Source organism: Scatophagus argus, chromosome 13 (assembly GCF_020382885.2).
Source record: "Scatophagus argus isolate fScaArg1 chromosome 13, fScaArg1.pri, whole genome shotgun sequence".
NCBI classification, from domain to species: Eukaryota; Metazoa; Chordata; class Actinopteri; family Scatophagidae; genus Scatophagus; species Scatophagus argus.
Window position 1 is genome coordinate 9,705,887 of NC_058505.1, and position 27,615 is coordinate 9,733,501.

General features: G+C 42.3%; 3 protein-coding genes and 1 pseudogene across 4 annotated transcripts; 1 reads left to right on the forward strand and 3 right to left on the reverse strand.

Moving 5' to 3' along the window:
* Positions 1-196: 196 nt before the first annotated feature.
* sharpin (SHANK-associated RH domain interacting protein) lies at positions 197-6,646 on the reverse strand. Of its 2 annotated transcripts, none has more exons than XM_046408223.1 (9): positions 6,155-6,646; positions 3,589-3,763; positions 2,883-2,990; positions 2,638-2,779; positions 2,451-2,541; positions 2,082-2,367; positions 1,417-1,508; positions 1,102-1,200; positions 197-1,004 (listed from the first exon to the last, which is right to left on the reverse strand). In XM_046408223.1, exons 1-9 carry the CDS (start codon positions 6,416-6,418, stop codon positions 948-950), a joined length of 1,314 nt encoding a protein of 437 aa, XP_046264179.1. In that variant the 5' UTR covers positions 6,419-6,646; the 3' UTR covers positions 197-947. The 2 variants fall into 2 exon arrangements, with proteins under 2 accessions (XP_046264179.1, XP_046264178.1); XM_046408222.1 differs by having other exon boundaries at positions 1,102-1,203; positions 6,155-6,644.
* Positions 683-11,951, forward strand: LOC124069416 (annotated as a pseudogene).
* Positions 11,952-11,987: 36 nt separating this feature from the next.
* dhx30 (DEAH (Asp-Glu-Ala-His) box helicase 30) lies at positions 11,988-19,106 on the reverse strand. The gene is made up of 19 exons (XM_046408219.1): positions 18,888-19,106; positions 18,557-18,693; positions 18,360-18,470; positions 17,957-18,223; positions 17,719-17,868; positions 17,481-17,633; positions 16,318-16,788; positions 15,600-15,986; positions 15,401-15,479; positions 15,187-15,291; positions 14,911-15,086; positions 14,594-14,800; positions 14,424-14,505; positions 14,115-14,308; positions 13,860-14,019; positions 13,581-13,738; positions 13,367-13,470; positions 13,136-13,275; positions 11,988-12,644 (listed from the first exon to the last, which is right to left on the reverse strand). Exons 1-19 carry the CDS (start codon positions 19,057-19,059, stop codon positions 12,385-12,387), a joined length of 3,513 nt encoding a protein of 1,170 aa, XP_046264175.1. The 5' UTR covers positions 19,060-19,106; the 3' UTR covers positions 11,988-12,384.
* A 1,166-nt stretch (positions 19,107-20,272) lies between these two features.
* wrnip1 (WRN helicase interacting protein 1) lies at positions 20,273-26,908 on the reverse strand. Its single transcript, XM_046409287.1, has 7 exons — positions 26,224-26,908; positions 25,168-25,362; positions 24,085-24,323; positions 23,002-23,222; positions 21,695-21,850; positions 21,074-21,153; positions 20,273-20,961 (listed from the first exon to the last, which is right to left on the reverse strand). Exons 1-7 carry the CDS (start codon positions 26,866-26,868, stop codon positions 20,677-20,679), a joined length of 1,821 nt encoding a protein of 606 aa, XP_046265243.1. The 5' UTR covers positions 26,869-26,908; the 3' UTR covers positions 20,273-20,676.
* Positions 26,909-27,615: the final 707 nt, after the last annotated feature.

Below are 27,615 nucleotides of genomic sequence, written 5' to 3' on the forward strand. Positions count from 1 at the left end.
ATGTCGCGTTCACACAACGTGGAATGGATGATGGAGGCGCATAGTTACGAGCTGTGAGCATTTTGTGAACACAGCATGACGCACAGATCTTTCAACTGCATGTGTGAAGATTGGGATGAAAAACTTTGGAGTGCTCCTTTAAGCTGTGCACTTAAAACCTGCTATGTAAACACAAGTCCAGCAAGAAGAATAAATATTTGTTTAGTTCTGTTATGTTTATTCAGTGGATGCATGTTTTTACAGTATTATGTACTGAAAACAAACCATTCTGTTGCTGTCACAGCTGAGAGGAAACTGAGTAAAATTAGATCAACTGCTGGACAACAACTACAACAATTACTCAGTGAGTCTTGTCAAAAATAATACACTTAATACAATGTTATTTTTTAAAAAAAGCACTTAAGAACCCTGTAAACACACCGTCTTTTCTCAGCCATGGCTTCGAACTTTTTTTTTTTATGGCACCAGCAGATGACATACTAACAGACAGAAGAAGGTACAGCACACGAGGCCTCACCTTCACCTCTCGCTCTGCGGATACTTAGAATATCTTCAACTGCAATCAAACGTAAAGAACTCGCGTCTCTCTCACCTAAAATAAATACTAGGCCGTCTGTGTGGTTTGCACCACACGCACCCTGTAAAATAAATAACAAAGAGGTCAGGCCAAACTCAGTATGGCATGGTCATGTCCGTATCAACGGTCAAAGCTGATGCTCTCTGTCAGCAGTTGATCGTCGGAGCCTCGGCCAGTGCCGCTCTGCGTCATGCTACAGTGCTTCAAACGTCTTCAGCAGCCGGCGAGCTGAGGACTCTCAGTGCACTTGCCAGTCTTTGTGTGAGTATTTTGTCGACATGTACATGGCAGATAGCATCCTCACTCTGTGTGTGTTTGATTGTGTGTGTAAGTGGGTGTGACATGGAGACTAGCCGGCGACGGTGGGCAGTCAGCTGCTGCCGCTGCTTAAACCAGACTCTCCTCGATCCTCTCTCCTTCCCCTCTCCTTTGTGACAGAAAAACAGGCAGAGAGGTAACTGTCAGTGGAGGGAAAATGCTACAAGTTGTGCAAAAGCACCGACTGAAGGATATTTATGCTGTACCTGCTGGCTGTGTGTGTCAGGTCTGGCTGTAGCACAGATTTCGCAGCCTGGACGGGATGGCTTGTTGATGAAAGTGCATGAGGGACAAGCCCACTCCGTCTGCTGAGAGGATCATCGGGCTAATTATACAAATGTGAACATCTACTCAAAGTCAGACAAGACAAATGAGACCACTGGAAATACCGACATTTTCCTCAAATATATTATAAAAGAACAAAGAAACGCATGGCTCCAGGAGGAGAAAGTCCCCACTAAAATCAAACATGCCTTAAAGTTAAAGCTCCGTGTTAACAACAGTATAAGCTAATAACATACCTGTGTTTTATTGGCTTTGTTTGTATGGTCATTCAGGTGCAGATTCTCGATGTCGAGGACATCTCTGGCGTCACCTGGTTTGTCGCTTCCTCCTGGAGTTTACAAAAACAAGTTTGAAGAGCTGTGTGCTCTCTCTTGTTTAAAAGCAGTATTTACAATATGCAGCACATTGGATCTGAAATGAGATCCATCTGACTTCACAGCTGAAGTGGAGGAACAATGTAGGAAGGAAGGACTGATTGTTTTTATAGAATGTCAAACAATACTACAGAGAGTTCAAAAATAAAGAAAACTTACTCGAAAATCCTTTTGAATTATTTTTCACAGATTTACACATCTTTGTGGGAACGACAAAAACGTGTTGTCGCAAGACTTTCTGGCTACAGTTCTTACACTGCAGGAAGCGCAGCTCGTTTTAGTTGACATAAGTTAACACAAACCTAAATTATGCCATCTTATTTAAAATTTGATTGCACATCTTCAGCTGAATGAAGTCCACAGATTCACCAGACACTTAATGTGTATCACTTTTCTCCTGTGCCTGTTTCAGTATGTTTCTGAACACCCAAGCACACAAGCTGAGCAGCAGCTGATAATTTATAGCTTAAATCCAAAGTCCCAAAATTAAAATGAATAGACAGAACGGGTACATTCGTTGAACTCACCCTGGTTGTTGTGAGGGAGCCTCGAGGGCAGAGTGCTGTAACCCCTCCAGTCTTGGGAGGTGGGGCCGTTGCCTAGTGGGAGCGGTGGGGCAAGGAGGGCGCTCTCCAAGTCCTGCTGGAACAGCTGGCGGGTGATGCGTGCCTGTCGGGCAGAGATCAGGTACAGGTACGCCGTGTCACCGTCCTTCTGCACCCCGTAGGAGGCCAGCGACCTCGGCTCAGTGCACAGACATTGGCCGATCACCCAGCGCTGCACGCGAGGATGGAAACCATACTCGAGAAACACCTGAGGAACAAGAGTGGTGGGAGTTAGCCAACGAAAACGAACCACAACCATTTAATTGTAAGCAAAGCTGACAATTTTCTGACCTGTTGCTTGAGTGCAGCCACAGTCATGTAAGGAAAGACTTTCACTGTGACGCAACAGGATGACGAAACGTCCTCCACTACCACGGATAAACTGCAACACAAACATGGCATCATGAGCTGCAAAAACCTGGAAGACACGTCAGTCATAGCGACCATGAACACACCACCAACGCTTTTCATTTCTCACTTGATCTCTCCGTCTGCGTAGTTCTTTTCAGACAGCTGGATCGTCAGCGCTGCTTTTTGCCGAGCCAGAGCAGACGCGTGCTGCGAAGCCGCTTGCGTGTCGCCGGCTTTAATCACCCTGGCGAGTTCTAAGCACAGCTCCTCTAAAAACAAAGGAGGTGGCACTCAAATGGGACATATTTAGGACATGTTCTGAGTGGAGGGAAAAAGAGCAAAGCGTGCGACAGTAAACAGAGGCAAACCCACCGGTGAGCGGCAGCGAGGCCGAGCTCCACTGATCCGCTGGTGTTGCTGTCGCTGTCGCTGTTGCTGCTGCGTTGTCGTGTCTGCCGTCAGATTCACATGAATTTGCAACTGTCGGAGGAGGAATGAGAAACTGTGTTACCAAAGTGCTTAACACACATGGTTGCCAACACATACCAATATCAAGTGATTATTCAGTATTTATTCTAGCTGCACTTGACTGATAATTATTATCATGATTAATGTCAGTAACCCCTTTTCCCTCACTTTCAGTTTCTCAGTATGCAGGTCACAGACTGCATATTTAATTTACACCCATTACTCTGTTAGTTCCTTAATATATCCAAAATTTGTACTGAAAGTACTTATTGCAGCAATTGTGTCTGACAAAGGAGAAATTACACCCTCGTATTAAAACACTTAATGGCTTTATATCAGGCAATAAAAAGGTCCCAGGTACAAGGACGTGCGTCTCAACTGCCATGAAGCTCCTCTCTTCATTTGTTTGTTCAGGTTATCAAACAGGCACAATCCAGACAAACCCTCTTACACAACAAAAAAGAAACACACCAGAGAGAAAACAGGGCATCCAGCTGAAGCAGATTTGCAGGCCTTGTAATTTAAAATCAGAATTACACAAAGTTTTTAAAAGTTTTTTTAAAAAGTTTTACAAGCTGCAGGTTGAGGGGAAAAAAGTCGTCAAACCGACCTCGATGTGCCTCCCTCAACGATGACATCACCACCGTGGCCCACTCCTCGGCTTCGCGGTCGCAGCGGAAGTTGAAGCGGATGCAGTCGTGGGGCGGAGCAACGAGACGCATCTCATGGCAGCGTGGGGATTTGACCTCATACTGCACTGAGCGCAGGTCAAACTCTGCAATTAACTGAGGGTTAACAAAAAAAAAACAAAACAAAGTCATTTTTTTAATTAACCGATTGTCATTTAGTCTATAAAACATCACAAAATTGTGAAAATGTCCTTTAGAATGTCTCAGAGCCCAAGGTGACCACTTCAAACTGACTAAAATCCAAGATATTCAATTTACTTAATTTAGCAGCAAATCTTCACATTTGAAATTCTGGAACTCGGGAATGTTTGGTATTTTTAACTGAAAATGGCTAAAAACATTTATGAGTGATCTAAGTAGTTTGCATCAAGACAGTTCATCGCTTTGTGTCTGGTTCCAGATGTTCAAATCTACCACGTTTTAGCTCCACTGTAGCTTTTGTTTGAAAAGCAGTAAAATCCCATTGAAGCCTTTGACTTTTGCAAACACATATTGTAATGTTGATAACCTTTTCTTAATTGTTTATATCCACTACTACATTTGATTTGAACATGTGATCATGGAAAAACATAAAACACAAAAAGTGGGTGCAAGCTAAAACACACTTTGTAAAAGTATTATAAACCGAGGAAAAGTAAATAATCTTCTTAAATATCGGAAAGCAAGTGAAGCTCTCGTTCTGACAGAGAAACGAGTGAGCTTGGCAGTACATGTAATTCTAACGCTCACTGTGGAAATGGAGAGAAACATCAGGGCACTGAAGTCTGCTGTGAGTACACAAAAGCAGCAAAGAGGGATTTGCCAAAGAGTGTGTGTGCATAAACTCTGATACGACTGCGTATGAAAAGTTTGCCTGCTCACACAGACAAGCCAAAAGAAGCTGGGCTCAAAGGGGAAGCGTGCAAATCAAGAATCGTCTCAATCGTCAGGGGAGAAATCTGTCCGACTTTGAGTCTCTGCCAAGATGAAAAGTCGACTCCGAGCCCAACAGATTTTTTTTTAAAAAGGCGGCACACAAAGAACTTGATTTGACAGATTTGAGAGTAAACTTGGGATGAAGAGAGACAGGCAACAGTGCAGTGCAATGTAAGGTCAACCTCAAGCATAATCAGGCCTGAGTGTCTACAGTCGGGACTCATGTGGACAGGGACGCTAAGAGAAGAAAGAAGTCGTGTTTGTCCAGAAACGAGTCCCACGCTGTCTGAGGAAACTAGAGCTGAAATTAACAGTGTGAACCTCTTTTGGCAGCTGAGTAGTTAATTTTCAGTATGAATTAAACTGCCCATAATTTGCTCCATTAACCGATTGAATGAATAAAATGTCAGAAAACAAAGAGGAGAGGTGTCCTCCCTGTCATCTCATAACCAAAAAGAGAGCGCAACAAAGTGAAACTGGCGCAGAAACTGCTTCTTACCAACTACACAAAATTACTTGATGAAAATACCAAAACTTCCCGAAAAACTTGTTTTTCACAGTAACCAGAAGGGTTTTTTTAGTTAAATGTAACCCTGAAACATTTTCACACTAATGCAGCAGAATTCAATTCCCGTAGTTAACAAAATGGTTTGATAACGGTCAATTTTTGAGAGTGTGCAGCAATGCAATGCGACTGTATTCTACATTCCTCAATACACTCCTGTTCTCTTAGAAAGGCTCTACTCACAACCCCAAATGTAAATGTAGAAACCACAGCTGAAAAGCAGTCTCAAAAGCCACCGTTTTTAAAAGACGTAATGAACATTTTTCAGGTTTCACTGACTCACTATTATCTGGTTAGGAGAATCCCTGGAGTTTCTACATCTCACTCCCATGCTTGAATTACCATGTATAAACAGACAACAACACAGGGGGGTGACAGCTGTGATGGCACGTGTACTATAAGCTTATCACGCAACATTTCACAAACAGAAAGCTGAACGCTGGCTGTTCCTCTGTTTGATGAGTTGCCAACTGAGGAGGGAAAATACATGGAGACTCTGAATGCAGCTGAGAATCTCGCCACCTGGTTTCAGGATTTCCCCTGATGATGTATTGATTCTAATAAAAATTAAACATGTTTTGGTTATGAGAAGGCTGAAAATAAAAATGCAACAAAACCCTCTTAGCTACAGTATCTACAACTAAACAGAGCTGGTATATATGGAGTTATGGTCAGATGGATACAGTTAAGGAGCAAATCAAAGAGGACAGCAAAGTGTTAGTGAACTTCACTGCGTTTGGCGGATCTCTGTTAAAGTAGATCCTGCAACTCATCTGTTGTGCCGCGTGTCTTTACATCCAAATACGCACGCATTCAGTTAAACGTGTGACTTTATCCACAAATCTGAAAGTCTGGAGCTGAATCTACTGGGGCTCCATAAAATGGCGTGTAGCGGCCTATGTTGAAATAACATATAGATGTAATTCAGCAAGGCGTTCACATGAAACATATCAAAGCGGGCAACAACAGCACGCTCTCTACACTCAGGTGTTTGAGTGAAATCTCACCACACTGCGGTTTCCGCTCGTATCTCGCAGCGCCAGTCGGAACTCTCCGGCCCGGCTGGGGTCCATGCTAAGCTGTAGACGCAGAGCCTCGCTTCCCGCTCCGGGGAGGCACAGGGGCCGGATTCCGGAATGGCACACCGAAACCCGCACCGACATTAAAACAGTACTGCAGCAAGCCGACAGCGCAGGCCCGCCGCATGCAGTCTGTTGGGACGAGGCAGGGACCGGGGCTGGAGGAGCCCAGCCGCCCGAGCTGAGAGCCATGTCCCGCGGACGCCAGAGGCGGAGTGAGGGTTTCGGAAGCCCCGCAGCAGGTGTTACTGCTGCACGTCGTTTCTGTTTGGTTTATAAATTCCACCAGTGTTTGAAGAGACCGCGTTTCTTCACGGAGAGGCTGTGGTTGTCTCCCCGTCTCGCAAATTCTTCCATGTCGACCCGACCCGAGGAGGCAAGGAGCGAAAGAAAAGCAAAACAGGAAGTACAGCAGTACGTCTCTTATTTATGTCCGTAGAGAAACCTGACTGTCTTCTTCTTCTTTCCTCCTTCTTGTCCTCCTCTGGGTTTTATTGTCGGTTGGCAAACGACGAATTTGTGCATTACCGCCACCAACTAGTGTGGAGTATGGATCAGGATATGTGATATCTACTATGATATGATATCCGCTATGAATAAACAAGTAAACTATGTTCCCGCAGTCAGATGACTGTCTCTAAGACACTTAAATACGGCTTGGTAACATTCATATCTCGACTCCTTTCATCGTATATTTCACAAATGAAGATGTACCTCCGTCTTTTAAAGATTCTGTATTCTCATGTTTCTGACAGTGAACAATGACATGTTCTATTGTTTCATCTTCTCCACAGTAGTCACATTTCCCTGTTTTGTGCTTCCCTGTTATAAACAACTTTCCTGAACTGTATAGAATCGCCTTTCTTTTCTCTCTTCCTCCCACTGCTTTTGCCACCTTTGCCAGTTTTTGTTAAATAATGTCATTTAACATAAATATGTCATTTCTCTCTTGCCAATACTCCCAGTGATATCAATGCATTTCTTTCCACTGACACCTTGTTTTTGTTGTCTTATCTGCTTCCCCATTCTCTTTAATTCCTATATGTGCTAATATACATAAAAAAAGATCATTGTAATGCCCATCATTTGAATTCTAAACAATGCCTGTTTTATTTCAATCAAAATGTCTGGTCTACTGTTGAATGAATGAATGGCTGGAGTGATTTTTCATTATGTAACAGATCTGGTTTTTGCCTGGTACTGACATCTCTGTTTTCTTGGGTGCGTGGTTGGGTTCCGTTTTTGTGAATGGTCTGTTTAATAGATAACTAACTTCTTCCTCATGGTGCAGCAGTTCTTCATGCTCTCTCATTGTGGCTTCCCTCCCTCTTTTCCCCTCATCACTGAGATTATCTGAATTTTTGCTAGCATCCCTGCCTTCTCTTTATCCTTAACAGCTTTTTTTTTTTTTTTTTTTTAGAATTTTGTATTCATATTCTGTTTTATTCCATTCATACACTTTTATCATTATCCAAACTTTATTAATTTCTGTCTCCTTGCCTTTGCCCGCATTCTTTTATATTCAATGAGGTACTGAAAATTAGGATTCGTCTTTAACCTTTCAAAAGATTTTATATTGAGACTTAATTGCTGTATTACATTCAGCGGGGCCTGACTTCTGGCTAATTCATGCTGATTATGCTGATTATCTCCTGATCTCTTGATGGATTTCACACCGCAGCAATATCATTTTTGGTGTTTTTGCCATTTTTTTTTGGGGGGGGGGGCTCCGCGAATGCTTACGGCCCACACGACCCTTAATCCGTCCCTGTATGGCTGACATATAACGCAGTGGCGGCGCTTGCACTTCCCTCACCTGAACTACTCTCCTCCAACCCTGTTTTACTGGTTTTCCTTGCAAACCAGCTTGCCTCTAACCTGCTCTTGTTCCTCTCCTCGTTCACTACTGTGACTTTTGATCCAGTCATCAAAATCCATGTCATCCTCATCGTCTCCTACTCGAGACGCCATCCCGATCCAGTCACACACCAGCTTATGCCAGTCGCCCAAGTCCAAAATCCAAAGACTGTAGTCAGATACGGAATGCAATATCAGTTTCGAGATTGTTGGCGTCTCTGATTACTTATTCTTATTACAGTAAATCACACTAAGTGATTAAAGTCCATGTAGGTCGTCGGTCATCAGGGCCACGGCAGTTAAAGTGCTGGAAGGCAGTCGGATTTCTTTTAGGTTGTCGAAGACGTTTCGTCTTTCATCCGAAACGCTTGGGGCCACTGAGGGGACCTGGAGTGACCTCAGCTTTGCCCCATGCCAGTGTTACAATTTGCTGTCAGAAAGCTGTAACTGATTCATAGACTTTGGCAAAGAGGAGTTAAGACCTACTGGACTGTACTTAAAGCCTTGGACAATGATTGAGAGCTGATTAATTATGATTTTTGTTCATTACATGTAGAAAATATGTAACTAAACTGTTGACTAGATCAAACCTGTGTACTTCTGGGGTACGTTTAATTTCATGCACGTTCAGAAAAAGTTAATATATAAGAAAGAATTAAATTTTTGTTCAGTTGCCGTTAATTAACAAGTAAGTTAATTAAATCAAATGAAATCCTGACAGCATCAGACAGCCTTTATAGTGTTTTCTGTTAATTATTAATAGCCAAATATTTTCCTTTCCTCCATTTTCCATTAACTTGAACTCCTATCTTTGTGCAAATAATTTCACATACAGCAACTTGGCCAATGACTCAGCTCGGTTCAGAGAACATATAAAGATGTCTGTCCTGTACGAAATCAGCCCAAATGTGAAGAAAATGAAGCCTTTGGAATCTTTATTCCTGGCCAGCCAAGCAAAACAGATCATGGAAGAGCTCAGACAGGTAAAAAATAAATAAAAAAGAAAAATTATTGACATCAATTTTCCAACCTGTGTTGTCATATCTTGAACTTCTGCTTTAAATCCATCTGTCCACAGGGAGCCAAAAAGCCATACCAAGGAATAATAGATGTCTCCTGGGGCGACCCGCAAAGGACGGGTGTGAAGCCTCTGTCATTTGTTCGACAGGTAATCTGTGACTTTCAAAGACGTCTGATCTGTATTAACACTGTATGTCAAGGCAACTTCTTTTGTCCAAAAATCTCTGAACCGTACTGCGTGCCTTCTTATTTTGCAGGTTCTTGCAGCATGTATTTATCCTCAGCTTGTGAACAGCAGCAGCCTCCCTGTGGACGTCAGACGGAGGGCTCAGAGGCTGCTTGGGCAATGCCTTGGAGGGAGTATAGGTAAGGGCTGTGTGTAAGGTCTTACAGTGAGCATCGTAAAGAGTCACTTCACTGAAATTACAAAAGAATTTCTAAATTTCTACCAATGTTTACTGGTGCCACGCCAGACACCACACTTTTTATTTGCGCATGTTTTGAGATAACATTATCAGTCTGTGTCGTGCCAGCTCTTTGTACCCGTCTGTGTGCTTTATCGGAATCTGCATTTGTTTTTCAGGTTCTTATACTGCCACAGCAGGCATATCAGAAATAGTCCACGGAGTGTCTGAATTCATAATGAGACGAGATGGTGGGATTCCGTCTCACCCTGAAAACATATTCATTAGCCCAGGCTCTCAGTGGTCACTCGAGGTCAGTATTACTCACACACTGAAAATGTTTTATCCATCACCATTTTCAAGTTAACACTGTCTGTTATTGTGCCAGAACATTCTCAGAGTCCTGGTGAACAGCGAGAGTTCACCAAAAATGGGTGTGCTGACCCCGGTGCCGTGCCACTGCACTACTGTTATGTCCATGACTGGGCTGGGAGCAGTTGCCATTCCCTACTACCTCAGTGAGAAGCAGGGCTGGGAGCTGCAGCTGGAGGAGCTGCATCGAGCGCTAGAGTCTGCAAAGGGGGTCTGTAAACCTGTAGCTCTGTACATCATTAACCCCGGAAATCCCTCAGGTAGGAAAATTGTACCACGATGGAGCTCATCTAGGTGTATTTTGGTAACTAATAGAATATCACATGGGTGTTTTTGTGCCGTGTTGCCTATAGGTTATGTTCAAAGCAGGAAATCAATGGAAGAGGTGATCCGGTTTGTCTCAGAGAACAGGCTCTTCCTTCTAGCTGATGAGGTGGATGTCTTTTTAAGTTTTGTCATCAATCAAAGCACAATGAGAAACTTACAAAAACTGACAAACATGGCAACGATGCTGTGTGTTCTCCTCCACAGGTCTATCAGGAGTGCATTTATGGGGAAAAGAGTGAGTTTGTCTCTTACAAGAGGGTCTTGTCCGAGATGGGCCCTCCTTTTTCCGACACAGTGGAGCTGGCGTCCTTCCATTCAGTATCCAAGGGCTTCATGGGAGAGTGAGTTTTCAGGCTTGTATCTGAAGTGCATCAGCCACTTCGCGCTGGGCGATCACAGAGATTGCAGACTTGCAGACAAAGGCTAAGTTGTGATTTAGGCAAATCACAACAGACGATAGAAAGTTCATTCTTGGCCTTTGAAACAACAGCTGACATTCTCAACACAAGATCAACAAGACAAGAAGTCCTTAAGGTGCTCCAAAAAATTTAAATATGACTTGAAATCTACGTGTTCCGCGACAGCTGAGCAAACTGAAGCGGATCCAAACGCTCCCGAATGGTTTGGATCCGCTAATGTGGTGAGACTGTTTTCTCGACTGCTGTTTCTAGGGTCAGTGATGAACCTTCAGTTTGACTTGACTGCTGCAGTAGATTTTCTGTCTGACTGAAAGCTCTGGAAAGTCTACTAAGAGGACTCCTTTCTTCCCCACCAGGTGTGGTTTGCGTTGTGGATATATGGAGCTGGTAAATCTGGACCCTGCTGTCATGAAATACGTCTACAAATTGTTCGTGATAGACTCCTGCGCACCTGTGTTGGGTCAGATTGCCCTGGATCTGATGATAAACCCTCCACAACCAGGAGATCCCTCATACCCACTTTATAATATTGTGAGAGCAGAGATGTCTAATAGCATGCTTTTCTTAAGAGATTTAGAGTGTTATTCTAGGCACCAGTTTGATTATTCTCTTGTTCTTGCCTTGACCTCCCGTCTTCTGCAGGAGAGACATAATATCAGGACCACAGTGGTTCACAATGTGAAGAGAGTCTCTGAGGTTGTAAACAGTCTGCCAGGTGTCTGCTGCCAACCAGTGCAAGGAGGAGCGTTTGCATTCCCCAGACTGAATCTTCCTCCTAAAGCCATTCAGAAAGCAAAGGTCACATTATCATCCCGTACAACCAAATATTAACCCCAGACAAAAAGACAACAACAATAATAATAATCAAAAGAAGGTATATCATTCAAAATATTTTATTTAGTCATGCTTTTGCTTCTTTCAGGAAGAGGGAATGCAACCAGATACATTCTACTGTATAAAGTTGCTGGAGGAGACTGGCTTGTTGACCAGCCCTGGTTGTCAGTATGGACAAAAGGAGGGCACCTACCACATCAGGTACAATATCCACACACTATAAATCAAGCAAAGTGTGTTTCATAACAAACTATGATTTAATAAGGAAAAGTAACCAATTTCATAAGAGGGGTTGCATCTATCACATAAGAATGAAAAATGTAAGGAAAACACTTTGCTTTCTCTCTGCAGGTTTTGCATTATGATTCCTGAGGATATTATGGAAGAATTACTGAGACGCCTGACCTGCTTTCACACACAGTTCATGAAGGAGTTTTCTTAAGAAAACAAAAATTAGGAGCCAATTTTCTTCTCTCGCTTAAATCTAGCTGCATTACAGTGATTCATTTCAAACCAAAGATCCAGTCATTTTCCTCATGTTGTCATGTGCACATTTATTGAGATATGTGTGACATTATGTACCGCATGCAGTCATCTATAGACCTTTGATTCTTTGTCTTTACTTGTTAAGAGGAAAATCCTAGACTTGACAAATATTCAACCACAGTTCAAAACCCAAACTAGTGGATTTCCTCACGTATGGTGTTCATCATTTACCTCAAAAACAACAGCAGACAGGAGGCCACTGTCTGTTTCTGCTCATCGAGAGCTGTGATTAGTTTTACACATTCACTACTGACTCCAGTAGATGAAAATTAATTCAATAAATAATAATAATATAAAAATATAAATGATACAGTCTTTCTTTGTTCCTCTGCACCAGCCTTCAGATCCAACACACACATGTACAAAGAGCTCAGCGTCATCAGTCCACCTCACTGTCACTGTTGAGGTTAGGAGTGAAAGGGTTTGAGTCTGTATTGTTAAGCAGCTCGATGAGTAAAGAGATGAGCTTTCCGTCTTGAGCAGAGTTGGTGATTGCGTTGCTGGGATTGCTGAGGTTGCGGTACAGCATGGTCTGGATGGAAGTGCGAAGCTCCCACAGCAGCTCCCAGGTCTCAGCTGGCAACTCACAGCGCACCAAAGAGCATCCACGAAGGGATACTTCCACTCTGTCACCGTTCACTGCGACAGGAGAGAAAGGACAGTGTCAAGTCTGGAAATCTAATATAATAGCGTAATAATATAATAAAACGTGTTTGGGATAACGCCTCTATAATGTTTTGAACTGGAATACACTTGTAATACAAAGATTAAGAATGGGGAAATCATTTTCCTGTGCGAGAGTCATAAAAATGGGCTACTGAATTACAAAGATAACTCTTAAATCAGAATATTTCTCACATCACATCAATTAGGCTCCTAAAACTGCAGCTTTTTGTCAGCTGACAATGACAGGACAAACACGTCTGAATATTCAATTCTATTTGTGTTCATCACTACAAGCGACCCCTTTTCAAATTCTTATATTGTTATCATAGAAGTTTAATTTATAGTCACTTTAAGGCAAAATAACTCTTCTCAAGCAGAAAATGGCTCATATGAACACAATGTCAGACTGAATAATGCAAGAAAATTAAATTCTCAAATGTTATTAGACTCAGTACATGTCCTACCTCTCTCTGAGATATCACAGTCTGTGAACAGCAGCAGGGCGAGTGGATGGACCGCAGAAGAGTCTCTGATGAAAACATTCCCATTGGACTTGACAGCACTGAAGAAGGTCAACCACCGACTAGGAAGCTCTTCTTTTCCTCTAAGAAAAAAACAAGAAGATGTTAATACGTTTACATATACACTATGAGAGTAAATACCTGCTTTAGTAGAATTTTGGATCATTTTCAAACCTGTTCACTGTGGAGCGGTGAAGGAGTACCGGCCCGCTGGATGTTCGGAAACTCACTTGGTTGGGCCGAAAGCGCCCATTTCTGGTCACAACACCTTTCTTCACCTGAGAAAAAAGAATGGAAATCCATAGGAAGTCTGACCCACCCACTGATGGCAGTGCAGGAAACAGACTGTATAAAAAGTAGTGCCACAGTAGTCTTTGTTGCCATGTACCTGAATAAGGTTGGGATAGAGTCCAGCCACCAGTACAGCCTTTAGCAGCTCGTCCTCGTTGCTGTGCTTGTTATAGAGAGAAGTATGATGCTGGCACTGACTGGCTTGAGGCACCAGCTCGGCTTCATGCAGGTTCATACTGAACTGAGAGATGAGACCTGGAGAATGATGGCACAACAACAGAAATCACTTTGTGAAAGGTGAAAAGGGAAGAAAAAGTGATTTTAATATGTAATATGACAATGTCTAAAGCAGTGTGTGTTTGTGTTTGAAACTAACCATTGATGAATCTAAGGCTGAACTTCGACAGAACGTGTTTGTCCAGATACTCATCTCTCTCTTCTCTGTCCCCCTCCTGCTGAAGTCTCCTCCAGCCCAACACAGCTCTAATGAAAACCAAAAAGTCGCTGTAGGTGGAGCCACTCAGAGCCTCTTTGACCTGGACAAACACAGCACACATATTAGTACACGATTGCAGTTTGTGCCGTTTTGTTGTTTTAAAAGCACAACAGGTGGGTGTTGAAAAAATCTCACCTTGTTAATGTGTGTTCTGTTCTGTAGGCTGTTATAAAAAGGGTCTCTAGTCAGACAAGCAGCTACAGATAGCATTGGCAGAACACATCTAAACATGGCACTCAGGACCAAAACTTTGCCCAGACGAGGGTCACATGACATGCACACAACACGCTCTCCTAAAGGTGTCAGGGTTTCTGTCTGGTCCAGAACTCCTACAAAAGTAAAAATCGACAGTTTAATCCCACACTGAACATTTGACACTGAACACAACAGTTGGACACATATGATGGCTAAAACCCAGCCCACACGTAGTTGGAAGTCACTCACCAATATTTTGTAGAATTTGGACCGCGTCTCTCACAGCTTCCAGCTCTGGACTGTCCAACACCTGGGATAAGAACTCTATTGCCTAGACATGCATAAAAATAACAAAATCATGCAATAGGTCAAAATATAACCGGATTTTTTAAAAAAAATCCACTGTTCTCATTCAGTACCTTGGAATTAGGACTGTGGATTTTGGCTTGCAAAACTAAACTCTCCAGTGGGGTGCGCAGGATCTCAGGGATGGGGAAGGTAGTCATAGATTCCAGCTGCTTTCGCGGGAACAGGTGGTAAGACTGTCCTGGCTGACATCGCCCTGCTCTCCCTTTTCTCTGCGTGACATTCGAGCGAGATACCCAAACTGTGTCCAGACAGGATACCTGGGAAATTGGATCCCATTTTAAACATGAGTCCATTGAAACAGAACAAATTGCAAACTTGGCTTTTGTAGATCTGAAATGGTTGACGAAGGAAACACTATGACTCTAACCTTAGTCAGTGGGTCATATTTCTGCTCTTTGTGAGTTCCTGTATCCACCACATGGACGATGTCATCTATAGTGATTGAGGTCTCAGCAATGTTAGTTGAGAGGACGATCTTCCTTTGGCCCACCTGAGGGCGCTGGAACACTAACTGCTGGTCTGCTACCGATAAACTAGAGTGCACTAAAAGAAAAAGAGGAAAGCAATCACAAATGCATTCTATCAGTGGACAGAAATCCCATCATCTCAATTAATGTTTGTAAATTTGTCTGCACTCTCTTACAAGGCAAGATCATCTGTGACCCCGAGGAAAAGTGGGGCCTCGCCTCCAGAATCTCTTGAACTGCTCTGATGTCCTGCCATCCAGGGAGGAAACACAACACTGCACCTGAAGCATGAGGAGAAATAACTGTTTAAGAAATGAATGTGCCATCATATTAAACACAGCTATAAAATCATAATTTTAAAAAAAGCAAAAGTGAGTGTCCTCCAGTTACCAGGCTCTCCATGTCTGTCAATATGCTCGATTACATCAGCCACTAAATCTAGATCTGGTACAGCCTCTTGTCTTCCTCCCTTAAATGAAAGATAAAAATACAAATTCTTGAGATTCAGGACAAGATAAAAAAAAGAATTTGAAACACACAACATACTAAAGGGGGATGAACCTGAAGATAATGCAGCACATGAAATCACCTGCATGTCTGTCTCCTCTCTCCTCTCTGTCTTTGGCATTGGGCGACCCATCGCTGCCAGCACATCCTCCAGGTATCTGTCCCTGACTGGGTGCATGAACCCAGGTACATTTATGACTGGGCAGCCTCCAAAGTACTGCGCCAATCTCTGCTTGTCCCCAGTAGCGCTCATAAGCACCACTCGTAGGTCGGGGTTCTCCTTTAAGCTGGAGCGCAGCAGAGCCAGCAGCAGGTCAGTGTTAATGTCTCTCTCGTGAACCTCATCCACCACCACATGGCTGATTCCCTTCAGGGACGGGTTTGACTGCAGCTTCTTCAGCAGGACGCCCACTGTGAGGAACAGCAAAGCTCCTCCACTATGCTCCGGTGGTCGGCTCTCAAGTCTCACCTATGCACAGTAAAGAATTCCTGACCTCTTGGACAAAAATGTCTAAATAGTAACAGATTTATCTATGCAGTCATATTCATAGTATGTCTAGATGTCCTTTAGCAGCTGTCTCCTTACATTTAACTAAGAAAAGTTGTGAGTTAAAACAGTACCAATGCCATAGATTTAAATCTGACAATTACTCACATACAGGAAACTTAATTAAACTGATATTTCTGCTTCTGTGCCCTCATCATGCAAATCAGTATAGAACAGAAGGCCCTCCTTCAAGATATTATATCTAACTATTGCAATAAAAATTGTTATTGATACATGATCATAGGGTATCTACCTGATATCCCACAGACTGCTTTAGAGCTGGACCCATCTCATGAGCAACACGATGGGCCACGGACACTGCGCTTATCCGTCGGGGTTGGGTCACCAGGATGTTGCATTCAGCACCCTCACCACCTCTCACGGCGTCCTCCAGCAGGAAGCGGGGGATCCGTGTTGTTTTTCCACACCCTGTCTCACCAGCGATCACAACCACCCTGGAGGACTGCACCGCCGAGACCACGCGCTGACGGTGGGCATCGGCTGGGAGCTCCACGCTCAGCACAGGGTTGGCCCTCTCCCATTTCTCCTGTAGGTGGGTGCTGAGCTGCTGGGCTTCCAGTTTTGACAGAGGCCTGTACGGCCTCCCTGTGATGGCATCTGTCACCAAATCTTTCTCCTCCTCCTCCTCCTCCTGTTTTGTGGCCTGCTGTTCTCTAGCCTCTTCTTCCTCCCAAAGGTTCTGTACGTCCGTTGCCACGGGGTACTGTTACAGAGATGAACACATTAGTTTTGACATGATATTAATAAATCACTACATGGCCAAAAATGTTGATCATTGAACAAAACAACAATATGTGAATGATCAACATTTGGGGTCTTTCATATGTCGCCACAACAGCCTCCACACTTCTTGGAAGGACGTCTACAAGAACCTGGCAGCGGGGACTTGCTGGCATTCTAGAACAGTTGGTTGAGGTACTGATGATAAAGCATCGTTTAAACCAACTAAAGTACCTTTGAACAGTGAACAAACTACCTAGTGATTACAAATCTTCATGAACAGGAAGAAGTCTTATAAAATTGGAAAACATACGCAGTGTTTCTTTGTCTTCATATCTCATGATACTTAAAGCAACAATGTCCCCACTAACTCAGCCCTCTTGTATTGTTCTTACAGTCTTCAGTCTGGCTGAAGCACAGAATAGAAGGGACTTCCTTGAGATGTTATCAAACATCTCAAAAATGTTTGATGGATTTGAGGTCAGGCCTCTATGTAAGCCAATCAATTCTCCCAATTCTAAAGTCAAATAACCATTTTAAGATTTAAGGGCATCGTGCCGAAAAACAGTCCCAGACCAAAAATACAAACAAGTATTCACAAACTTTTGGCCATATGGTGCACACACACGCACACAGTAAGAAAATCCATCTGTCTCAGATGAGATGAAGACTGACCTGTGCGAGGTACTCCCTTATGCTTTCCTCCAGGTACTGTGGGATTTCCAGGGGAAGGGGGCGCTTGTGTTGCTCTCCGGCCTCACGCACCTCCTCTTGATGGTACTTGGCATGAGTCAGTGGGTTGTTGTTTTTGTCTAGCAGCTCCAACTCCTGGACCAGGAGACATGATGCACATGTTAACACAGCTCTAACATGTTTGATAAAAGCGCGGTAGGTTTCCAAAAATGATCCTCGCCTTCAGTTTCATGCATGCAAGAGCTGCAGCCATCTTCTCTGCTGTCACTCGGTTTCGGGCTGTGGCGGAGAAAGTCATCTCCTTGGGCCAGCGGACAGTCAACTCACACCTCTTTAGCTTCCCTCCTGTTGTTCTGACCTTCATTAGTTCCTGTAAATATAGAGTGTGAGTAGTTTAAAACTCAAGTAGGATCCAGAGTGTTTACTTTTCATAGTTTAAATGATGAGCGGCTACCAACCCTCATTCTGTTGGATGATGTGGCCACCTGAATGACCCTGGTGAGGAGTGACTTAGGTTGTGGAAACAGGGAAAGAGCTTCATCTATTTTGGAGGTTTCTTCTCTTGGTGGTAGCCATTGCTTTGGTTCATCTGCTTTCATTCTAGACACATGGACAGTTTCTGCCCAAATGCCATTGTTATCACTGTCAAGAGCTGAAGACAGTGGCCGTCTGCCTCTGCCAGCTCTCGCAGGGAGCTGATTATTTGGACCGATGACACCCATTTCCTGCACAAAAACAAAGAGGGTGAGGGAGAAAATGACCAACAATCACTATGCATTAATAGGTCAGGAGGGAAATTATGAAAATACTAATTTTTTATTATTACTATCATTATTATTTCTCACAGTGATTGCAGCTTACTTTGAGTCTGAGACAAGCAGCAGCTGCAGCACATCGCTCTGCATCGATCTTCCTAGAGGCAAGACCCTCCTCTTCAATCTTGCAGGGCCACAGTAGTGTGACAGTGGCTCTCTACAGAAACAAAGTTACAAAACAAAAGTCAATTCAGTCACATTATCTCTCTAGAAACCCCATCTCTTAATGACCTTTATCCTGACCTTGACACCCGCATCTTCCGTGCAAGTGTACTGGATGTACTGGGACAGGTCCTGGACTCCCAGAGAACGCGAGATGGTGTTATTCAAGAGACCTTTAGGATCTGGAAAGTCCTTCAAGAGTTTTGAGCCAGCGTTACCTAAACAGTAGAGGGTCAAACAAAGCGAGATCATGGTTATTTTATTTCCACTACACCCTTAGAATTTGCTGTAAAGGAAGATCCCGGAATAGAAGCACAAATGAGGTGTTTTTACGTGATGGGTGTCCTTGAGGTTGAGCACTGAGAGGGCTGTCACCTGTTAGCTAAGTTAGCTAACGACTGCTTTCACTCACCTCCTTCAGCCTGGACATGTGACGCACCGTCGTCGTGAAGGCCTCGAGCTTTTGTCATGTACCACCGCATTTCTCTGCTCCAGCCCAACGCTGTTTTCTCTCCTGTATGAACACATTTAGCAATATTGCACAGCGCCCTGAGACGCACGAGTGATATACCGGCATGCGCCATATTAAACCACAACTTCTTCTTTTGCGGCGATGCGCTGACGTACACAGCGCGTGTTTACAGCGACACCCTTTGGCTAGGAGTGTAAATTGGTATTTTGTTTTATAAATTCATCTTCTTGTCGAGTTGCATTGATATTAAAATAACACAAATATTTAATTGATATATGTTCATTAATTTGAAAAAAGAAACTCAAAAAATACCCGATTTTCTGAAGCCATGAACTAATAATTTGCGTAACTTAATGTTCACAATAATTGGGGACATTGGGACTCATGTTGAAACAAAACCTGTCAAAAACATGATTTCAAAGCTGTTATTTAACAAATTAAGCTACATGACTCGGTTAAATTGACACATAGATTTAGGGCATTTGTTAAAATCCCCCAATAATCAAGTTACTCTTCTATATTTCAAAGCTCTTAATAAACAAATTAAAGGGATTTTATACCTGAATTTCCTAATAATCAGTCATCAGATTAAGATTGAATAGGTTCCTTTTTCTTTTCCTCACTGGTTTTTGACTTTTCTGTCGGTACACGGAGGCTCTGCCACCTGGAAAATACGAGGCAAGCTCTCAGGCTGTGTCTGGTTTGGTCTGGACTGCTGCCCATAAATATCTCTGCATAATCAGCCAGTTCTTCTGGATGAATGAGAGATGAAACCGGTACTCATCTTCCTCCTGATTGTTACAGCTGGTGAGTTTCATATTCACATGAAGTGAATATGAAACAATCACGTATCATTAAGACAGTAAATATGTCCATGAAAAAGGTGTCTAGACCCTGAGAATTTTTGTCAAAGAGCAGCTGAGTGAATATAAGTTTTGTGAATGTAAATGAACAAGTCAGCTGTAGAAAAACAGGCCTTCTGCACACGTAAACAGACTCTGAGCAAATTTTAATTTTGCTGTTTTTTCTGTGAAGCACACAACCAGCCCTGCTACGTCACACTCGGGTCGTCTCTATTGTAAGACTTCTTGCCAAGTCTGCCATCACTTGTCTCATGCGGGGACAAGTGCTCTATTGTGTAAATCAGAATGTTTCATTACTCTAAGACCTGAAGAATAATGAGATGAGCTGTTACATAATTTTCTCTTTAGCCAGTCTTCAGGCGACCACGCGACAGCAGACCCTGCTTCCTGTGGTGGATCACACTATCTGAAGCCAAAGCCACTGGGAATGGGGGAACAATAAACTGCATAATGACACTTTGATAGATTTGTCTTGTATTCCATCAAAATATATACAGATTATAAGAAACAAATGTTATAATGAGTTTAAACAATGTTTGAAAACACTGAAAGGACAGGACAAAGACAAACCAAGACATACTTTAGCGTTGAACATTTAAGTATCTGATGTGGAAACACAAAGGCGTACTGCATATTTTTACTTATGTGAAATGACCAAGGACTTTATTATGGACATATCTAGAAGTAAATTAACTGTATATGGTTTGTGTATAATTTCTTGAATATTCAAAAACAACTGACTGAAGTAAAATTGAAGATAAATTTGAACATAGCATGATGGTTGACTGATAAACTTCATCAGTTCATCCCAACAACCCACCATTTGACAACCCATTACAACAAGCCACATCAGTCATTACAACAGGTCATCGTGAGTCTGAAGGTGTCCAGGTGAAGAAGTTGATTCCCTGCAGCTCCTCGGGTAGGTATTCTTGCTCTACGGGGCCACTGAAGGCTGGGTTGTATTTGTAGCCTTTAGAGTAGCCCAGTTGTTTCATCAGCTTGGTGGGGGCATTGCGAAGGTGCAGGGGGACAGGAGGCAGGGGGCCTTTGTGGTTCCTCAAGCAGGCCTTCACATTAGCATAGGCTTTATAGATGTCCACGCACTTGGGTGCTCGTGCCAAATAGACTGCACACTGAGCAAGGATCACCTGTTGAGTAGCGGGTAAAAGAAAGAAATGGCAACGGAGGTGAAGATTGACTGAAAATTAGATGTTTAGACTGAGGACTCGAAACCATCACTGACTGGTTAACTAATCCTACCTCACACTCAGGCATCCCAATGAAATGACAGGCTTGGAAGGCTGACACAGCCTGAGGAAGAGCTGAGGGATCTGCCAGACCTGAGACAGATACATGAGACAAGAGAAGGAGGCCATCCAGTCAGACTGCATTAAAAGAAACTTTTCTTACTCATCATCTTTTCTTTCCAATTTTCTGTATCTTTTCTGTAATAAAGCAGGACAAGCTGTTAAATATGGTCACATCTAATAAGCAGCTGACCGGTCAGAAAATATCTGAAGTCTTCAGGTTCAGCAGACAATGTTAAAAAGTGCTTGTTCTGAAAATTGGAATAACAAGTGCAAAATAAGGTTAATTAATACCTTTAATAAGACTACATTACACACAATAAAACTAAATAAATTTACACATCATGAAGTCAAAATGAATCAAAGAGCTAACTGTACTAAAATAATTTATGACTATTTTTGATTTTCTTTTTATTCACTTTTTTTTCCAATTAAAACATTAAATTAATTAAATGTAATTAAAGAAATCAATCACAAAACTTTGGCATAAAAAAATGCTTCAAAAGCCAGCATTCACTTTTAGCCACAAGCTGGGATTTAGTCATTTTATCAGTTTGGTATTCATTTCACTTACCCACGTCCTCGCTGGCAAAGCGAACCAGTCTGCGAGCCACGTACAGGGGGTCCTCACCGCCCTCCAGCATGCGGCCCAGCCAGTACAGAGATGCATTCTCATCGGAGCCTCTCATGGACTTATGCAGTGCTGAGATACAGTTGTAATGCTCTTCACCTTTCAGCAACACAGACAAACATTTTCATACAGCATTCTTCAGGTGACGTCTCCCATTTTTGACAACATAACAAAAATGTGATCAGACCATATAAAGACATAATGAAGGGAAGGATAGTGTCTCCATTAAGGTCATTAGTAAAGCAGGGCGGGGAGCAGTAAACCTCGATCTTTCGGGACAGCTGATGAGTTATGTAACAGGACAGGGTGGAGGGCAGATGTAGTCTCAGATGGGATGAGTGAGCTATCCATGGATACTCAGGGGGAGAGCGGTGGAGTGAGAAAGTGTAACTGACTCGGGGAAACTAGGGGAAAGAGTAAATAAATGTGTGTATTGTGATACCCTTTAGCAAACACGCACGCATGCAGACAACAAACACTTGGCAACTCCTAAGTGACCATAAGCACGGCTATAAACACTCCCAAGTTGCATGCGTTGTAGAAGTTCTTCCCCTCTTATCATTCAATGAAATTCAGACGAAAGCCTCCTGACAGGACAGTGATTAGAGTTTCTGGGAAGTAATATGATACACCTTTTAATGTCAAAACCTGGAGTTATTCAGATCTTATTTAAAGTGAAGCTATAGATGGCAGGTGTTATGCTGAGACTTCCTGAGATGATTTATTGCTGTGGATTTGTAAAATATGCAGCAATGTGTTAACACAGGAATACTGTTGTGAACTGTGTGAAAAGGTCCCTTTAACGTCTTGATTATACTGAAACTATCTTTGATCCAGGACTACTACTGCATGAATCCTCTTTGATCTGAGGCACTTGTACCTTTGCCATATTACAGACCACCATCCACCTATTCTCAACAAGCTCGAGCCTGTGGGCTGAATCGTTGAAAAAATATGACATGATGACAAAAAAATGTAATTTCTTTACAAAAAAAGCTGGTAATCATGGATTATTGTGGAATCACAGAATAATGGATTTTTTTTCTTATAGTCTCTTATAGCCATCATTAGCAATACTTTAGTAATAATAGAGATAAATGCATATTTTACAACAAATATTATAAGACACTTGGTGCTTTGGAAAATCTAGGGCTGCACAGGGCACCTCTCAAATCACTGGGATTCAAAAGGGATTACTTTGCTTGACAAAAAAAAACTAACACTGACAAAACAGGAACATCTGGGCTTACCAGCTTTATCATACAGAATATGGGACCTCTGAAGACCTTCCTTAATGTGCTCCTCCTTCACCAGTATTTCCTGAGAACTTTCTCGTCCTAACGAGGCGGTCCGGGCCAAGTTCACCTGAGCCTGAACAGCCAGCTGCAGACTATTGAGTCCTGTTCTTGCGTCACCATCGCAAAGGTAGGCTATGGTGTCCAGAGCTTTTTGTTCAATGAAAATCTTTGGCCTAGGGCGAGAGTAACATATATAGGTTACAGTGTATCAACGTCAATAACTTTAAATATATAATCTGCTTTTTTTGTAAAGAGGCAATATAAAGGGAACAAAATCCCCTGAATGAATAGTGACAACAGATATTTCACAACAAATACCAAGTCAGTAACTACACATAAAATAAGGACGACTTAACATTTGATGGATGTATTTTGCCAATGGTATAAGTTAATTATGTTGATGTCGCATCAGTGGCCTATTCGAAAAACATGTATTCACTCTTCTTCGCCCAAGATTTTTTTTCCATGTTGGTGTCTTGCATTACTCTGATACAACAATCACAGAAAGAAAGTGAGTGATTCTGCTTATCACTTATGAGTTTATTGTAAATGTATTTCTTGTCCAAGTCTGGATCCTGGAGGAGCGATGGCTCATGTCGTTTACATGTTTTAGTCTGTTGCTCTGAAATTAAGTTGCTCCTGAGTGGGTTAGCTGGGTAGCGTAGGTTACCATGCTAATATAGACCTGATAAAAGTGAGCCAGTATTGACACAAATATTCGATTGTATCTCTGGAGTTCATCAGCACATACCATCTGCAGATCTGCAGCCAGCAGTTAACAGCTGTCTCACTCTACACAACTCATTTGCAAATTCTTTTCTGTCAACATATCAGACCAGACCCAAGCTTAAGGGATTTGCTGTGTGGCTCCAACAACCACTCATACACTCCCCCCATTTATTATCTAACTGAACCCACTAAGCCAGGACAGGAACAAAAAAAGAGACCAGTCCTCCCACTCAAACCAAAGGATTTTGAGTTACAGGGTCTCACCCAGTTTGACACTGAGGACTCTGTCCCCAGTGAAGCACTTACTCGTATGCATCTGATTGGTCTTGATCTTTGGGATATGTTGCATCTCCTCCTAGGACCTTGATCCCCAGTGCGGCCACTGCCCTGTTAAGGATCGACGCCATTGCGTCCACAGAGAGCTTCTCCAGAACCAGCACCCTGCACCTGCTCAGCAGGGCAGAATTCACCTGGAAGGAGGGATTTTCTGTGGTTGCCCCGATCAGAGTTACCGTCCCGCACTCCACATGAGGAAGGAAGGTGTCCTATAGATACACACACATTGAGAGTGGGGAAAGCAGACATCACAGCAAACTGAAGATAATGACTAACTCTGAAATGACAAGTTGAGTAAGTATGAATATGATACTTCAGTGGTTTATGTGCCTACTATGACAAACAAGACAAGACAAAGTAACTGACAACAATGGGCATTTGATAGCTGTGTCTTTTCATGCTTTGATTCTTAACAGCCAGACAGTTTCCTTGCAAGCTGACATGGATTCAGATTTACAGTCATTTTGTGAATAAACTACACTGTTCCAGCTGGGGGGATAAAAAGACTGGTTCTATTGGCGCTGAATATTGATTTAAGTAAAAAATGACTTATCCGTCACATATTCAGTTTTAGAAGCAAATTAGCTTCTAGCTGTTCTTTTCCTGACTCTCACACAATAATATAACTTTTCCAAGAGTAAAACAAAGGAGCTGGTGGGAACTATTTAAGAGGGGATCAAGAGAGAGTTTATTTTGATAGACAGGTTAGGCTACAAGCTATCCGCTTATTCCTATAGACAATGTTTTTTATTGTGGTTTGCCAAGAGGAAAAGCATCATAAAACATGATTATCTTAGCAGTGCAACACATAATCCCCTTTACTTTCACTACCTGTCATTTCCACACTGAACAGTCCAATGTATTTCTTCTTTTGCCATATCTGACACAGATACTGAGGAAAAATACAAATACTGGCTTGATAAACTGTAATGTTATATGACCAGTTTTGCCATTTATCCAGACTGGTTATTTTAAACAATGGCTGAATTGTGTAGTTGCAGCTTACAGTACAAACACTGATCAGAGCACATCTATCTGATACAATACTCCCACCTGTTGGGATTTGTTAAAGCGGTGGATTTCATCAATGAACAGGATGGTCTTCCTCTTGCACAGTCGGAGCTCATTCTGCGCTTGTTTAATCACCTCTCGGACGTCATTGGTGGACGCGCTGGTGGCGGACAGAGAGACAAAACGAGCTGTTCCCTTCTTTTTACTGTTGCTGGCGATTATGTGAGCCAGAGTGGTCTGTAAGACAAAACTCATACAAAGTAATTTGATCAAAATGTGGAACTGGAATCTAAGTAAGCCCAGAAGATAACTCCAAGAACCAGTTATTACCTCACACCTACAACAAAAATAAAAAAGAAACATTTCCTAATTAACGATGTGGGGATATGTCAACAATTGCGAGCACCTGTATGGAATCTACAAGCTCCAATTTCCGAACCGTTCAATTGATTCATCCGCGTCATATAACGCCCCTTTCCTTTGAGAGCCTCATAAATCTTCATTGCAAATCCATGTAACAAGCTCCAAAAATAACCCTTCAACTGTGAAACCCGAACATTGCACTGAACTGGGAGAGGGAGTTAAAGAGGTAAAGTGTTACTAAAGCATGTTGACAAAGTCTGGGTATGGCAAGCCGCTCTATGACAATCCACCTCAGCAGCTTGACATGCCGAAGAAGTCATTAACAGGCTCTGTGTTCAGGTATGGAAAACAACAGTTGCGAGCACTAACTTACACTTTTAAAATGCCATAACTGCTGTAACTCTCTTTATCAAGTGCAATAAAAAAAACACAAAAATCTAACCTAAGAGAAAATGTAGTAATGTCAAGTTTGAGTTGGAAAATTAAATAAAAAACATTAAAGGCTGTGTAGGCTGTCTGGTACTTAAAGTTTCAAAATGAAAAATAGCATATTCGTTGATTGTACTTTTTTAATGAGGGCAGAGTAGACGTAAGATGCATTTATTCAACAAGGTAACTTTTTTTCCTTAAAACTTGAGAAAAAGCTACATGCGTTATATATTAAACAGAGGGGGAAATGAATGAAAGGCAGAGGCTGTTGCATCACGGATGTCTCCGCCGTCATCATCGGCTCACCTTCCCGCATCCGGGCGGTCCCCACAGGATCACAGATGGGATTTCGTGGGCGTCCAGAAGTGACCTTAAGAGCGTTTGCTGGCCTACAACTTTACTTTGACCAAAATATTCCTCCAGGGTGTCTGGTCTCAATATATCCGCCAAAGGCTTGTTTATGGTCAGCAGTGTCTGTGGCGATAAATCATTTGTTGATTTCAAAGTGTGTTTGTTTGATCCAGAGGGTTGGTTCTCGGTACTTATTGATCCAGGTTCTGCTTCGCTTGGCAAATTACGTTTAATTCCCTTGTTCGCAGCAGTGACAGTTGTTTGTTTACTTGAGAATGACCCACTCCGTTCACTTTGTACTGAAACTTTGCTCTTGTTGGTTTGAAAAAGAGAAAATACCGCAGATGACGGCTTGCTAGCCATGGAGGAGGAGCCAGCCACAGTTTTGTTGACAGTAGGAGTGGGTGGTACAGCTTCCGCACGAATGCGAGATTTCTTTAAAGGAGGTTCGCTTTCGTCTGTTGTCGACGGGCTGCTGTCGGTAACGCTATTGAGCAGACACACATCGAGGTGTCCGTTAATTTCCGCAGCTGTAAATTCTTTAAAACACACGGGACACTGCACCGAGTCGGGTGCTGTGGCTGTCATCTCGTTCGCCATCTTGATTCCCGCGAAACGTTTGACCTTTAATCACGTGACCAGTTGTGTATGGAGGACCGTGAGAATCACGGAAATAGAACTGAAGAATTTCATTACTTTCATTATTAGCTAGTTGTACAATACAAAAAACAACAAAATCATTTTACAAGTTTATTTATGAATCTATAAATCAATAAATAGACTAAATGTCAAAATAATTAATTATTTAATGTTTTAATTGGCAATAAAATAAAAAAAATCTAAAAAGAATTGACTATATTTTAAAATGAAGTTTAAAAGTAGAAATAACTGGATTCACAAACACATAATCAGACATTAAAAAAGATACATTTCCTTTTCCATTTACAATTCTGTGCACCCATAAATTACTATGGCGATGTGATGAGAAATACAAGAGGAAATTGATAAAACTGTCATGAGTCCCCAAAATTTTAAAGGCCCCAAACGTTTCAGGCTTATTGTGTGTCAACGTGTACTAATGTTAAGTGAACTGAAACTGTGTATTGTATTGCTGAATTAAATAGTTTTTTCTTTTGTGTTGCATTTCTGTACATTGTGTTGAATCAAATTACTACATCGCAAACTTGGGGTGAGGTAGAATTACAGCACAGACAAACTACACATTCATTCACTGTGAGGAAAGTGGCTAACAGGCTATCTGAATTTTAAATTTTCCTTACTAAACAATAAAAGGGCATTAGTAAAAATTGAAAGAATTCCCTCCTCGGGGATAAATAAAGGAATTCT

Bases quoted from the DNA above. Each gene is read 5' to 3' on its own strand.
- sharpin (XM_046408222.1), bottom strand. From the start codon at position 6,418: ATGGCTCTCAGCTCGGGCGGCTGGGCTCCTCCAGCCCCGGTCCCTGCC. The intron at 2,368-2,450 runs GTCAGAAAATTG...CTTGTTCCTCAG, and splicing joins TGGCTGCACTCAAGCAACAG to GTGTTTCTCGAGTATGGTTT. The intron at 1,204-1,416 runs GTATGTTATTAG...TGATCCTCTCAG, and splicing joins ACAAAGCCAATAAAACACAG to CAGACGGAGTGGGCTTGTCC.
- dhx30 (XM_046408219.1), bottom strand. From the start codon at position 19,059: ATGGCGCATGCCGGTATATCACTCGTGCGTCTCAGGGCGCTGTGCAAT. The intron at 17,634-17,718 runs GCGAGGATCATT...CTCCTGGTCCAG, and splicing joins TTGCATGCATGAAACTGAAG to GAGTTGGAGCTGCTAGACAA. The intron at 16,789-17,480 runs GTCAGTCTTCAT...TCTCTGTAACAG, and splicing joins TAAGGGAGTACCTCGCACAG to TACCCCGTGGCAACGGACGT.
- wrnip1 (XM_046409287.1), bottom strand. From the start codon at position 26,868: ATGGCGAACGAGATGACAGCCACAGCACCCGACTCGGTGCAGTGTCCC. The intron at 21,154-21,694 runs GTAAGTGAAATG...TATCTGTCTCAG, and splicing joins CTTTGCCAGCGAGGACGTGG to GTCTGGCAGATCCCTCAGCT. The intron at 20,962-21,073 runs GTAGGATTAGTT...GCTACTCAACAG, and splicing joins TTGGGATGCCTGAGTGTGAG to GTGATCCTTGCTCAGTGTGC.